We start from the raw sequence: 13,057 nt of genomic DNA, 5'->3' as shown, positions 1-13,057 counted from the left end.
AGAACCATGGAACCTTGGGCGACCAAATTCAAGGTCCTGCTGGATGAAACAATGCAGTATATCAACTGGCAGTTTTAAAAATAAAGGTTCCAAAAGTGGGTTTTCACAATGATACCAATAAAGAACGCTGGACCACAAAACCAGTCATAGGTAAAATTTGTGAAATTTAGATTTATACATCATCTGAAAGCTGAACCCCCACCCCAACCTTGCGCTTGCTAACGCAATGATCTACCACTTGAGCTACAGGAACACTATTATTACTAATCAAAAATGTTTTGATATATTAACGGTAGGTAATTTACAAAATATCTCCATGGAACATGATCTTTGTTTAATATCCTAATGATTTTTGGCATAAAAGAAAAAATCTATAATTTTGATCCATACAGTGTTTTTTTGGCTATTGCTACAAATATACCCCAGCGACTTAAGACTTCTTTTGTGGTCCAGAATCACATTTTAGGTTTCCCAAAGAATCTTTCAGTGAGCAGTTCCATTTTTTTGTTCTTAGTGTGAAGAACATTTTATTGATCTAATGAACATTTTTCCACTCTAAATAGCATTTTGTCCAATGGAAAGGTTCCCTGGACATTAAAGGTTATTCATGAAACCACCAATGGCAAAAAAACCTTTATTTTTAAAAGTGTAACGTTAAAAAAATAATCACTAGTGGGTTGTAGCCTACAATTTAAAAAAAGACTGACTGCATAAGAAAGGTGCACATGGGTACATTTGCTTAAAGGGAAATATGACAAGGAGTAAACAAACTTAAAATCTGGTGAAATCCGTGGTGTAGATGAGGGTCTTGAAATCACTCCTGATTTGCATGCCCCGCAGTCTCCAGCTCTCACAGAGGACTGATGTACAAGGAGATGCGCGCACTCTTTACACGTAGTCCCATGACACGCTGTACAGGCTCATTATGAACCCAACTATTCTTGTCCAGAATGTTTCCCTCCCCCATAACACGCACACACACACACACACACACACACACACACACACACATACAAACACACAGACACTCAAACAAATAAACAAACACGTGCATATCATACACAAGCCTTCTTACATGCACGCTCACACACACATCCACAAAAGAGAGATCGGCATCCTGCACTTGTCCTTTACCCTTCATCCATTGTTTGACTCTGAGAGGTTTCCACGGAAACCAGAATTAGAATTTGCCTGATACTTAAAGACTGAAAGGCTGAAATGTGTTGTATGGCAACTATAGTCTGTATCACATATAAAGAACTCAATTGCTGACGAACACCGACACTCATTCACTCAACAAAACGTTTATTACATACGGATTGTAGTGTAGTCTCATCAGTTAGGCCTACAGTATCTGTTAAACACCACTAGTCACATATGAATAACTTAAATGTGGAACTTGAATTCATTATAAAAAATATTAATTTAACGCATTAAGTAGAAAGATTTGAAATTCAGCATGAGATAAAAGCTGCCAGTCTGTGGCCATATTGATTGGACTGGCAAGGCTGCAGAGAAGGGCTGGCTTCGGTAGGAAACAATGTTTCTAAGCAACAGCGTCCTGTCAGCTGATCAGGACGACTAATAAAATTCAGCCATGTATTCCAGTCAGCCAATGAGGAAGCACACGGCTTTATTTCTATCTGTGAGGGTTTAGTGTTAGGAGAATATATTTACACACTGACCAAGCAACCAGCAGGCAGATCTACATAGATCTGTTTGGTCTATAAAGGCCTTTTTTTTCTGAATATGATTTAAAATAGCAATGAATCTTGATAAAGTTTAAATTTAGGTTTAATTTTAGTACTTTATGTTATGAAGCATGATAATATGAAACACGAAAATGCAACCTGTTGATCTCAGATTGTACTTTTACATGATTCATTCTGATCACAATGCATTAAACGATTGGAAACAGAGTCATGATTTATAGTTATTCATTTTTTTTTTCAAACATGTCATTGTTAGCTCCCTGATGGGCTGATCTATTTGATTTTTCTACAAAATAATTGCTGCAATTTTTCTTTTTTTTATTATTCTTTTCTTCAGTGAACAAGGAACATTTGAAGCTTGACGAATCTTGCTTGAAGAGGAACAGAATATGCATGAATATAAGTCACAATATGTGATCCGTTGGACATTAATGCATCAAGAAGGAGTTGTGACTCGGGAAAAAAATCCCCCTAAAGTTTGAAGGAAGCTACAATTACCGCAACATTCTATTATGTTGCTGAGTACCAACTATATTGAGAAGGTAAAAGCTTCTCTTTAAATGTCAAACACAGCCTCTATGCCACATAGATTTTCAGAAATGTTAAAAAACAGCATCTTCATCTCTTCTGCGCAAAAAGCAACCTTTTAAATCAGCTTTTTCCAATTACCGCTAGCAGGCAATAGGTTCATAATTAAGGATATATCCCACTGGTTTGAGTGTACTTGGAGTTTCCACTGGTCTGGAATCGGCAGTGAAAGTTTCATTACTGCAGAATTTGCGATATCCTGGGTGTTCTTTGTTTTTCTTCTCCGGCAAAAGGACCTTAAGGACCCACCATTTTCCACTCAGGCTCTGGATGCAAAGGAAATGAATCTTCCTGCATCCTCATGCATTTTGTCGGAGTGTGAGGAGGGGGGATGTAAAACAAAAACAAAACCTGAAAGGGAAGATGATGACCCTTGACAGAGAGAAAAGAGCTAAATGAAAGGCCATTATTTGGAAAAATGCAAAGCCTATTCCTTAATGTTATAGCTGCTTTGTTTTTGGTCCCTAAGCGAAGCGCTTTGGCCAATGGGTAGAGAGTGCACCCAAACTGCTGGCACGTAGCATTTGGAGTGCTCTAATGTTCTTTTTGCATGTTTTTCCACTGGAATACCTTTCCTGCTCACAACCTGCCATTACTGAAGATTACAATTTATATAATCTACCAACTGGGTCTCTACATACTTGGGTCGAGGATAATTGGGTACAAATCCATTATCATTCTCTCAAGGCCACACAGGTTTCCTTCTATGCTCAGTTCTTATTCATTTTTCTTTTTCAATTTTTTTCAGCACTCGTAAATACATTTTGGAGAAAGAACACTAAATTAATTTGGGCAAATTAGACTTTATCTCGAGTTCCCTTTTTGGAGCTCCACATCAGAACTACTGCATATAGGATTAAGATTAACATTTACATTTACATTTATTCATTTAGCAGACGCTTTTATCCAAACTGACTTACAGATGAGAAGATTCAAATCTTATTCAGACAGACGCATGTATGAATTAGCCTGTATGCAGCAGTGTATTTTAACACTTAATTTTAATTAATTATAGCGACAATGTTAATAACATTCCATATGAAGACTATAAATTAGTTTACATCCTTCAATATATATAGTTTGTTAAATAACCTAATTAATTAATTTATATCTGATAGGTTAATTATAGTTAACTAAATCTAAAACCATAAAAATTCTAAAGTAAATTGTAAAAACCGTAAGATATTACAAGCTAAAAAAACAACAAAAAAAAAAAACATCACCATAATAATTTCAAACTGTACCTGAAAGGCACCTCCATTAGTGGTGTTAAGTAAAGACTTATTGACCTCTGTCCTAATCATCGTGGAACTACCCTGTCAATTAACATTTTAAAAAGGGTTTGTTAATATATATATATATTTTTTACATTTTATGGAGGACAGGCATGCTTGCCTATTGAATACAGAATTAAAAGTGTATTTACAAAGTCCAAATGGTACATAAAACTTGGAAGTGAAAAGCCATTTTGAGTATTCGTCATTTATTGCTATGGCAGAAAGGGAAGACGAAAGAGTGAGATGACCTCATCTGTCACTGCTTTGCCTTTTCGGTGTACTCTGCTAATGGGTGCCTAAATGGGAAGTGCTTTGTCTCTCATTATCAGTTCTTAATTTCCTTTTGTTAGACCTCTTGCCAAGCAAACCCTGACCAAAAAAATGTCTTCTACCTTAAAGATAAATTTTAGATTCTTTTTTGTGCTATATTCAGATAGCCCCACTGAAAAAATGCTGGTCTCTCATCCTGGCCAAACTAATGTTTGTCTTGTGAAAGACAGTATGCACTCTAAAGTTTCTTTATTCAGTTTACAATAGGGGAAATGCAAACAGATGTTTCGGCTAAAAGCCTTCAGTGTGTCAATGGATTGCTCATCAGGTAATTTTACACAATATGTGATTATTATAAGGTTTTGCTGCTGAATCAAACAATAAAGTCCAGCTTAACTCATCATAAAACAACTGAAACCATAGGATCAATAACACATCAGACACAAAGATGCTCTTTATAAATATTGTACCAAGAAGAAAAAGAAGAACGATGCCTTCCTTAGTAATAATTTTTGGTCAATGTCCCCATCGCAACAGGGCTTCACAACCTTCTCAATCCCAGTGCATTTCAGATGTTCAGTGCTGTGATTATGATCAGTGTTCTGTTTGCTGATGACAGATTTGTGTTTACTCACTCTGGCTCTTAATGCTTTCAATGTTTTCCCAACATACAGTATAGAACATGGGCAAAACCAGCTTAGAGTGTTTTTCAACAGTGTTGTACCACGCTCACAAACCCAACCTTGAGCAAGACATTTCTAAAGAAAAAAGTAAATTCTGATTATTTTCTATGCTGTGTTCCTTTTGAAAACCATCTTAAAACAGCCTAAAGTGATCTGCGGGTTTAAACTAGTGGTGTTCAGCTGATTAAGCTGGCTATCTTGTTAGTTTCCCAGTCTGACCAACTGAAAAGAGCCCAAAACCATTCTAAAACAGCTCAGAGACCACCAATCTAGTTTAGTTTGGCTTAAACTGTTTTTAAGCAGGGAATTCTTCCAAAATCATTGCTCTTATGCCACTGAAAGTAATAACATCCTCAGAAAAACAAACTGATTAGCAGTGTGGATACCCAGAGCTTACATATTCACCCAGAGGTGTAGTTGCGCTATTTCGCCGCTGCTGAAGGGGGCGCTCATACACTCTCTGCGCCTCATGTCCACTGTTTATACTCAGAGCTCGCAGAATGCGATCTACTTCCGGCGTTTAGACAGCGTACAGACCTCTTATATAGAACTTATTTACACTGCCAAATAAACTTTTATACTTCATTACACCTCGTTTTCAAAGGTTTTCGCTTATGTGCTTTATTTGACGCGGGTGTAGGTTGTCCTCTTGGCCATGCTTGTGCTCTCAGAGAGTTATAAATATTAACATGAGAAGTATTTAAATGGAGATACAGGTAAGATATGCATAACTTATTCAACTGCGTGTGTTTATACTGAGGTTTTAATTTGAATCACTTTTAAACGAGCAAATTCTTTTAAAGTTTTAATGTAGAATATAACAAATGAAGCAACAAATGAATTTCAAGCAGCAATATCTGTCAGTTTCTGCATTTATTTGTCTGCCTGCCTATTTGCTTATTTATTTTATTTTATATTAGGCTACATACAGTATTTTTATAATAAAATGTTGTAGGGAGAACTGCTAAATCTGATTTGCATTCATGATCTCTTTCAGTAATGTTTTAATTTCGCATTTGCAGTGGTAAAGCTGTTATCATGGCTGCCTTTTTTGTTATATAAAGATAAAATATCATGTAAAATAAGTTTGTAGAAAGATCTGCTCTATATGCATTGCATTTATTAACTTGATTATTATTATTTCTTCTAATGTTTTAATTCCTCATTTTCAGTGGTAAAGCTGTTATTATGTCTGCTCACTTCAACACTACATCAGAGGACGATTTCCCCACTCTGAAGCCGAGACGCATCCACAACCAGAACGTGGTCCACCGGCTAGAAAGGCGTCGGATTTGCTCTGGTCCAGTCGGGGCTCATTGGTACCGTGTGCGCTGCTTCCACCAGAACCTGTTCCCCAACTTCACAGTGGTGAATGTAGAGAAGCCGCCCTGCTTCCTGCGTAAGTTCTCTCCAGACGGACGATGCTTTATTGCGTTTTCTTCTGATCAGACTTCTTTGGAAATCTATGAGTACCAAGGATGCCAAGCTGCTGAAGATTTTCTTCAGGGTCAGGAGGGAGAAACACTGGCCAATGGGAATGACCAGCGCTCCCTTAACATCAGAGGCAGACTCTTTGAACGCTTCTTTTCCCTTCTCCACATCACCAATGTGGCCTCCAACGGTGAGCACTTGAATAGAGAGTGCAGTCTTTTCACTGACGACTGCCGTTATGTGATCGTCGGCTCGGCAGCTTACTTGCCCGAAGAACCTCATCCACACTTTTTCGAGGTGTATAGAAACAATGAATCTGTGACACCGAACCCACGCTCTCCTCTTGAGGACTACTCACTGCACATCATAGACCTGCACACGGGCCGGCTGTGTGATACACGCACTTTTAAGTGTGACAAAATCATTCTGTCACACAATCAGGGACTGTACCTGTACAGAAATATACTGGCGGTGCTTTCTGTGCAGCAACAGACCATACATGTCTTTCAGGTAAGTTTGTAAGACTTCACTCTACAGCACAAATCACCTGGAACGGTGTCTTAAATGTTGTATTTTTTGTTTTTCTATTTCTATTTATACCCACCATTTCTTGTCAGTTCTCTACTGTTCATACAAACACAAACTGCAAAATGGCAAAAAGAGAGAGAGATTTCCCCCCTCTAAATTGAAGAAAATCTTTAAATAAAAAGCCCAAAAAAGAGTGATATATTTTTTAAAAATATAAACAAAATATAGTCTTAAAATATTTTTGACATAATTGTTTATCAAACTAGGTTAGTCAGAGATTGTCGTTGATGCAACAGGTTTGAATTTGGCCTGCATAATTTTCCAGTTACATCATCCAGTTGATACCTATAATTTCTTGCCATTCATCTATTTTTGTTTTACTAGTATAAATAGAAAATAAAATGCCAAAAAGAGAGAAATAAGTTTTTAAATTTTTTTTATCTTGACTATTAAGTAAAATAGCCTCTTAAATATTATTTACATAATTGTTTATCAAAATAAATTTATTTTATCAGCCCATGGTGCCAAAGGGAGCTAACACTTGTTTAAATTCAGCTTGCATCATTTGCTATTCCCATCATCCCTATTTTTATACACATACATTATTCTAGTTTCTGTACTTTTTTGGACAATTAAGTAGCCAAAAAAAAAAAATATATATATATATATTTTTTTTTTTGAATATTACATATATGCTGTATATATTTAATCTATAGTACATAAAAAAATAATAATATGGACATTTTTATTAAAACATGTTTATTAAAAAAATTTTGTAAGACCGTTACAATTTTTTTCATAATGTATTTTAATTTCTCAAATCTTTGGGGAAACATAAATATAATAAATGCTGAAGTATATATGATAGTATGATGTATATTAAATATTATAAGATATATATTTAAAACATTATTGACATAGTTGTTTATAAAAAATGACATTAAAACATCATTTTAAATGTTGATCATGCAGGCAACACAGGTTTGAATTTAACTCGTCATTTTGCCAATCCTATCACGTAGTTCCTTGTCATTTTTTTTTTTTGGGCAAATATGAATAGCAAAAATGCCAGTAAAGACCGAAATATTTTTTTTATTATTACATATATAAAATGTATATTCTTAAATATAAAATGTACTTAAAACATTAACATATTTGTTTAAAGAACTAAATTGATTTATTTTGTCATTTTTCTCATCAACACATTTTAATCTAGTTTGGTAGGCTTGAGTGTCCCAGTCCCTTTCCTTCCCACTCCTTTCCATAATTTTCTGTGATTTCTCTACTGTTTATACAAATAAATAAAAAATCCCCTTAATTGCTAAACAAAATTTATATAAACAATTACTAAACAAAATGTAACTGCTAACCAGGTGACACCAGAAGGAACCTTCCTTGACGTGCGCACCATTGGTCGTTTTTGTTACGAGGATGACCTGCTGACACTGTCTGCTGTTTACTCCGAGGCCCGGGCTGAAGGCCAGCCCGGTTTCTCCCGTCTGTATAAGGAGAAAACCATCAACTCCTTAAAGCACCGTCTGCTGGTGTACCTGTGGAGAAGGGCAGAGCAGGACGGCAGCGCCATGGCCAAACGCCGGTTCTTTCAGTTCTTCGATCAGCTCAGGCAGCTGCGCATGTGGAAGATGCAGCTCCTGGATGAACATCACCTGTTCATAAAGTACACCAGTGAAGACGTGGTCACGCTGAGGGTCACTGACCCCTCTCAGGTACAAACCACCAGCTCACCCACATGCACTGCAGTAACCAGAGATTGAATCAGATATGTCCTTGCTGCCGTCATCCGCTAATCTCTGGTAGTGTAAGATATAATATTGTTGTTGTGAATCTTTATACAGGTGGGTTTTGTGTTGCGTGGTTGGTGGATCAGAAGTAAAATATTGTGTAAACTTACTACTCAATTCTCTTCTTTATTTTAGCCCTCTTTCTTTGTGGTTTACAATATGCTAACCACTGAAGTTATTGCGGTTTTCGAGAATACTTCCGACAAACTTCTGGAGCTTTTTGAAAACTTCTGCGACCTATTCCGGAATGCCACGCTCCACAGCGAGGCCGTGCAGTTCCCCTGCTCTGCTTCCAGCAACAACTTTGCCCGTCAGGTGCAGCGCAGGTGAGATATAAATATCAAGCAATTGATGGTTGAGCCAGAGGAGGCCTCTCTCACTTTGTCTCACAAAAGGCTATAACAGTGACTCAGTGTAAATGTGCCACTCAACATATTGGGTGGGAACTCGCTCATGCCGACAACTTTTGATATTAAAAACCCTAATTATGTAGACCTCACGAATGCAGTTTCAAAAAGGAACAAAGCTTAAAGGGTCTGAAACTTTTTGAAAAACCTCATTCAGACATAGTTCTTTCATTCACCGTTTTTGTTCTTCTTTTTTTTAAGAAGTCTCTTATGCTCACCAAAGCTGCATTTATTTAATAAAAAATACAGTAAAAACAGTAATAATCATTTCAGTTTTAGTATATTTAAAATATCATAAATTTCTTTGGTGAAGCTGAATTTTTAGCAGCCATTACTCCAGTCTTCAGTGTCACATGAAGACTGATTTGCTGCTCAAGAAACATTTTTTATTATTATGACGGTTGAAGATTTTGGGGAAATCAATATAATTTTTTTCCAGGGATTTTATAGGGATTGATGAATAGGAAGTCCATTTAATACTTCCTTGCTGAAAGAATAACTTCTATAAAGAATGATTTCTGGTTTATGGACTGGTTTGTTTGCGCTCAGGTTTAAAGACACTATTGTGAATGCCAAATATGGAGGGCATACCGAGGCGGTCAGGAGGCTTCTCGGGCAGCTGCCCATCAGTGCTCAGTCCTACAGCAGCAGCCCGTATCTGGACCTCTCCCTATTCAGCTATGATGACAAGTGGGTGTCCGTCATGGAACGGCCAAAGACCTGTGGCGATCATCCCATACGGTACCACTGAGCTTAAAACCACCACCTCAGAAATTAAATTTTATCAAAAGTTGTGCAATAGTGAGATATTTTGGTGCAATTAATGACACTTCATTGGAATATTATTTAATAGCCATTCTTGTGTATTTACTTGTTACTTTTAGAGAGTTTTATTATTATCTCCTTGCAGGCTTAAATATAGACATATGAACAGTCTAAAGATGAGGCTGGAATGCATGCCCAGTATAGTGAAAAATGAGGCCCAGCGTGAGGTCTGCATCAACTTCCTTGTAAAATCTTGAAACTGAAGTGTAATTTCATACCGTGATCTTTAAAACACTTCCTGAGAGCTCTTGAAAATTTCCCAGAGAAAATGTTACAATAATTCTCTGATGTACCAAACAACAGTTTGCTTATGCTGTAAGACACACTGGTTTCTTACTGTCGATATGTGATTTGGCATCGTAATAAACTGCTACTGCTTTTGTTTTCCTCCTGCAGGTTCTACGCGAGGGACTCTGGGTTGCTGAAATTTAAGATCCAGGCAGGCCTGCTGGGCAGACCCGTTAACCATGCGGTTAGGAGACTGGTCGCATTCACCTTCCATCCCTTTGAGCCCTTTGCCATCTCTGTACAGCGCACCAATGCTGAATATGTCGTCAACTTTCACATGCGCCATGGATGCGTATGATAATGCATGTGTGAGTAGAGACGTGCAATTCGAGAGACTCAGTTTGGATTCAAATCTCTGTTTGTTTTCTTTTTATTTATCCTTTTTATAGAAAAGTTTTATTTATTTCAAATGTGATATCTTAGCTTTTCTCTTCTTTTACTAAAATGGAATGTGCAAAATAAAATGCTTTATTGATATTACAGTATTGTCCTGTCTTTTCTCACCGAAGGTGAAAGATTAATGTCGAAACAGATCTTTTTGTTTTTTTAGTCTAAACAGACAGAACATTAAGATATTCTCAGTTCACATCCGTCATCTGCCATTTGTCAATAGCAGAGAAAGTATAAAGTATGCTAATGCCCCCTCTTAGCAGTTTTCTCCCTCAAAAGCCTAATGAAATAGTTCAGCTTCCATTACCAAGCCGGCTCCCACATAGTCAACCAGCATTAACCAAAAAATGGAGGTGGGTTCGAAGCACACCACACCAACACTAATGCAACAATAAAAACAACAACAACTAATTCTGAAATTGATTCATTATAGCCAGTTTACTAAGTGAGAGGCTTCCCTGTGGGAATACGATTGTTCAGTTGATAGAGCAGAGGTTGAAGAAAATGCATCTGTTTTAACAAGCACTTCAGCGCTGATTGAAGGACAATTTTCAGGACGGGAGATTGCAACAGCTTTAAAACACCAGCGTTCCTGTGAACTTCCATACAGAGGGGAAAGACTTTTCCCTCTTCATAATGAAGAAAAAATACAATTAGCACTAATAAATAGAACGTGTAAATCTCCGATGGCTCGTATTTGGAGTCGCCCATCTCGGTGGGAAAGTCGCATGTCAAATCTCCCCCCACCAGTCTAAAAGCTTTCTTTTCTTGAGTTTCCGCAGAGTGCCATTTTTTTTTGAGTGGACCCCTAAGTGCAAGTACTGTAAGTGTAATCATTCTCTCAAGGCTTTATGAATACGAATCCATGATATCCCGCTAGTTACTGACAGAAATTTCCCCTGTCCAGCAAGATGCCCGCGTTCTTGTAGGTGCTCCAGGCGCGGTTGTGCGTGGGGCCCCTGAACGCAGGAATGAATGCTTTTTAGCCGCGGACTGGATTGAAAAGTGTGATCCTAGGGTTCGGCGTGGGCGGGAGTGGGAGGGTGTCGACTGTGCTTCGTAGGGCTTCTCTCTCATTTAATTCATCTGTAATGGTGCTGCCGCGATATGGAACAAAAAAATCTTACCAGGGTTATAATTTCCCCCTTGCAATCAGTTCAGTTTTGCGCTGCATGGGAAAAAAGAGTGGAGAGAGTGTGAGAGAGAGAAAAAAAAGGTGAAATGTACGGAACACTTGATTGAGGAGAAAATTAAGTGAAACGTTGTGAATTGAGATTGCATTATTCAACATTTTCCATCACGTTCTTCCTTCTTTTGTGTGTCTATTATGCGTCGCGGTGACCTGTCCCCATCACAACTGATCCACACTGCTCCGGGCATGAGATAATTAATTAGATAAAGAGAGAGAAGAACTAAAACATTTACCACAACAAAATTGGTGCCGCCAGAGATGTTATGCCACGCTCTTTCAGTCCGACCTCGTCACAAGCTTTAATAGCTGTCATTGTTGTGGCTGCCTGCGCTGTTAGAAAGAGACAGTGCGTCTTTCATTGCAGTCTTTATCGCTCCAGTTTAAAAGGTGTTACTGAACCTGTCCTGAACCATCCATCATGGGTGCTCTTTGCAAAACATGGGATATATGTGTGTCGTCAAATGAAAATCTGCACTTCTCTCCAACCCAGTGACTTATTAGAAGAAACATTTAAAGTAGCTTGACATTTCATCTTGCTTCATGGGTTTTTATAGCGGCATCGGTCGGCTCTGCCGCATGTAAAGTTGCAGAGCTCATTGCATAGGTCAGTTGTCTACCTCCCTAGGTGTTATTCTTCTCTAACTTGTCACAAAGTCTTTTATGATATGCAATTACAATCCCTTCTGGTCTAATTTGGAGTTATTTCAAGTATTTTGCCATTTAAAACTTCAGATGACCGTGAATGGGCTGGTTGGTTCTCAATTCTGAATGACTTAAACTTGTATGAGAGCTATTGAATCCAATTTTTTTTTCAACTTTTTTTATTAAGATTAGGATTTACTTTCATCAAAATGTACTGATGGACAAGGTAATGCATAAAGCAAATAAAAACAATATTAATAGTTGTTAGAAATTCAGTTCAGAACACTTCTTTATTTTAGCATGCTTGCCCTTTAAAACTATATAAATGTTGACTCTGCTGAATGGTAGTGCACACAAAACAAATATTTATGCTAAAAATAAATACATTAATTTATTATTTATATGTAATATATTTTTGTATAAATATTTTTTTTATGTACCCATGACTTTATTTTTTTTAAAGACCAATTAATTGTAATAAATTGCACAAATTAAAATAGCTTTTTTGGTTTTATGACCAAGTCATACTTTTAAGACTTATTAATATTAAATTAATTTTATAGATTAATCGTATAAATTAAAATAGTGGTTTGGTCAACAAGCAAACCAAATACTGGCATACAGTCAGGCGAGACTCAACTACATAAAGGTTTTTTTTTTTTTTTTTTTACTAATATTTTGAACTTTGTTTTTTTTATCATAAATGTGAGTTCTGGACAAGTTGTCACATGTTTTTATGATGTCATTATAATGGATTTTATTACAGTGTTGGCCAAAACAGTGGTTTCATATTTTGTTACTGTTTAAATTTTTGCTGTCCCATTAACTTTGATCTTACATTCTTATTTTAATGTTTACATTTTACTCAGAAGCCATTAATAGGCTGTTTAATGACAGTTTCCATTGCGACAACTTACCCCATACGGTGTAGCACTATATTTCACTATTAGGGCATGTTGTCACAAAAGATAAACTTGTTTTATAAGACTATATCTTTTTCATGGCCAATAACAGCATTTTTG

General features: G+C 36.9%; 1 protein-coding gene across 5 annotated transcripts; it reads left to right on the top strand.

Annotated features, from left to right (window-relative positions):
• The first annotated feature begins 5,043 nt into the window (after nt 1–5,043).
• Nucleotides 5,044–10,291, top strand: LOC132133146 (DET1 homolog). Of its 5 annotated transcripts, XR_009429132.1 has the most exons (7): nt 5,044–5,246; nt 5,703–6,471; nt 7,863–8,216; nt 8,427–8,617; nt 9,248–9,499; nt 9,609–9,690; nt 9,920–10,056. XR_009429132.1 is itself a non-coding variant. In XM_059545881.1 (6 exons), exons 2-6 carry the CDS (start codon nt 5,719–5,721, stop codon nt 10,107–10,109), a joined length of 1,680 nt encoding a protein of 559 aa, XP_059401864.1. In that variant the 5' UTR covers nt 5,044–5,246; nt 5,703–5,718; the 3' UTR covers nt 10,110–10,291. The 5 variants fall into 5 exon arrangements, 2 of the variants coding, with proteins under 2 accessions (XP_059401864.1, XP_059401866.1); XR_009429133.1 differs by lacking the exon at nt 9,609–9,690 and having other exon boundaries at nt 9,920–10,050; XR_009429131.1 differs by lacking the exon at nt 9,920–10,056 and having other exon boundaries at nt 9,609–9,911.
• Nucleotides 10,292–13,057: the final 2,766 nt, after the last annotated feature.

Source organism: Carassius carassius, chromosome 50 (genome assembly GCF_963082965.1).
Source record: "Carassius carassius chromosome 50, fCarCar2.1, whole genome shotgun sequence".
NCBI lineage: Eukaryota > Metazoa > Chordata > Actinopteri > Cypriniformes > Cyprinidae > Carassius > Carassius carassius.
Note: the sequence above shows the minus strand (reverse complement) of the source record. Positions and strands in the feature narration are given on the sequence as shown.

Excerpts from the sequence above, each read along its gene's own strand:
- LOC132133146 (XM_059545881.1), top strand. The coding sequence starts at position 5,719 with ATGTCTGCTCACTTCAACACTACATCAGAGGACGATTTCCCCACTCTG. Across the intron at positions 6,472-7,862 it reads AGACCATACATGTCTTTCAG|GTGACACCAGAAGGAACCTT; the intron begins GTAAGTTTGTAA and ends ACTGCTAACCAG. Across the intron at positions 8,618-9,247 it reads GCCCGTCAGGTGCAGCGCAG|GTTTAAAGACACTATTGTGA; the intron begins GTGAGATATAAA and ends GTTTGCGCTCAG.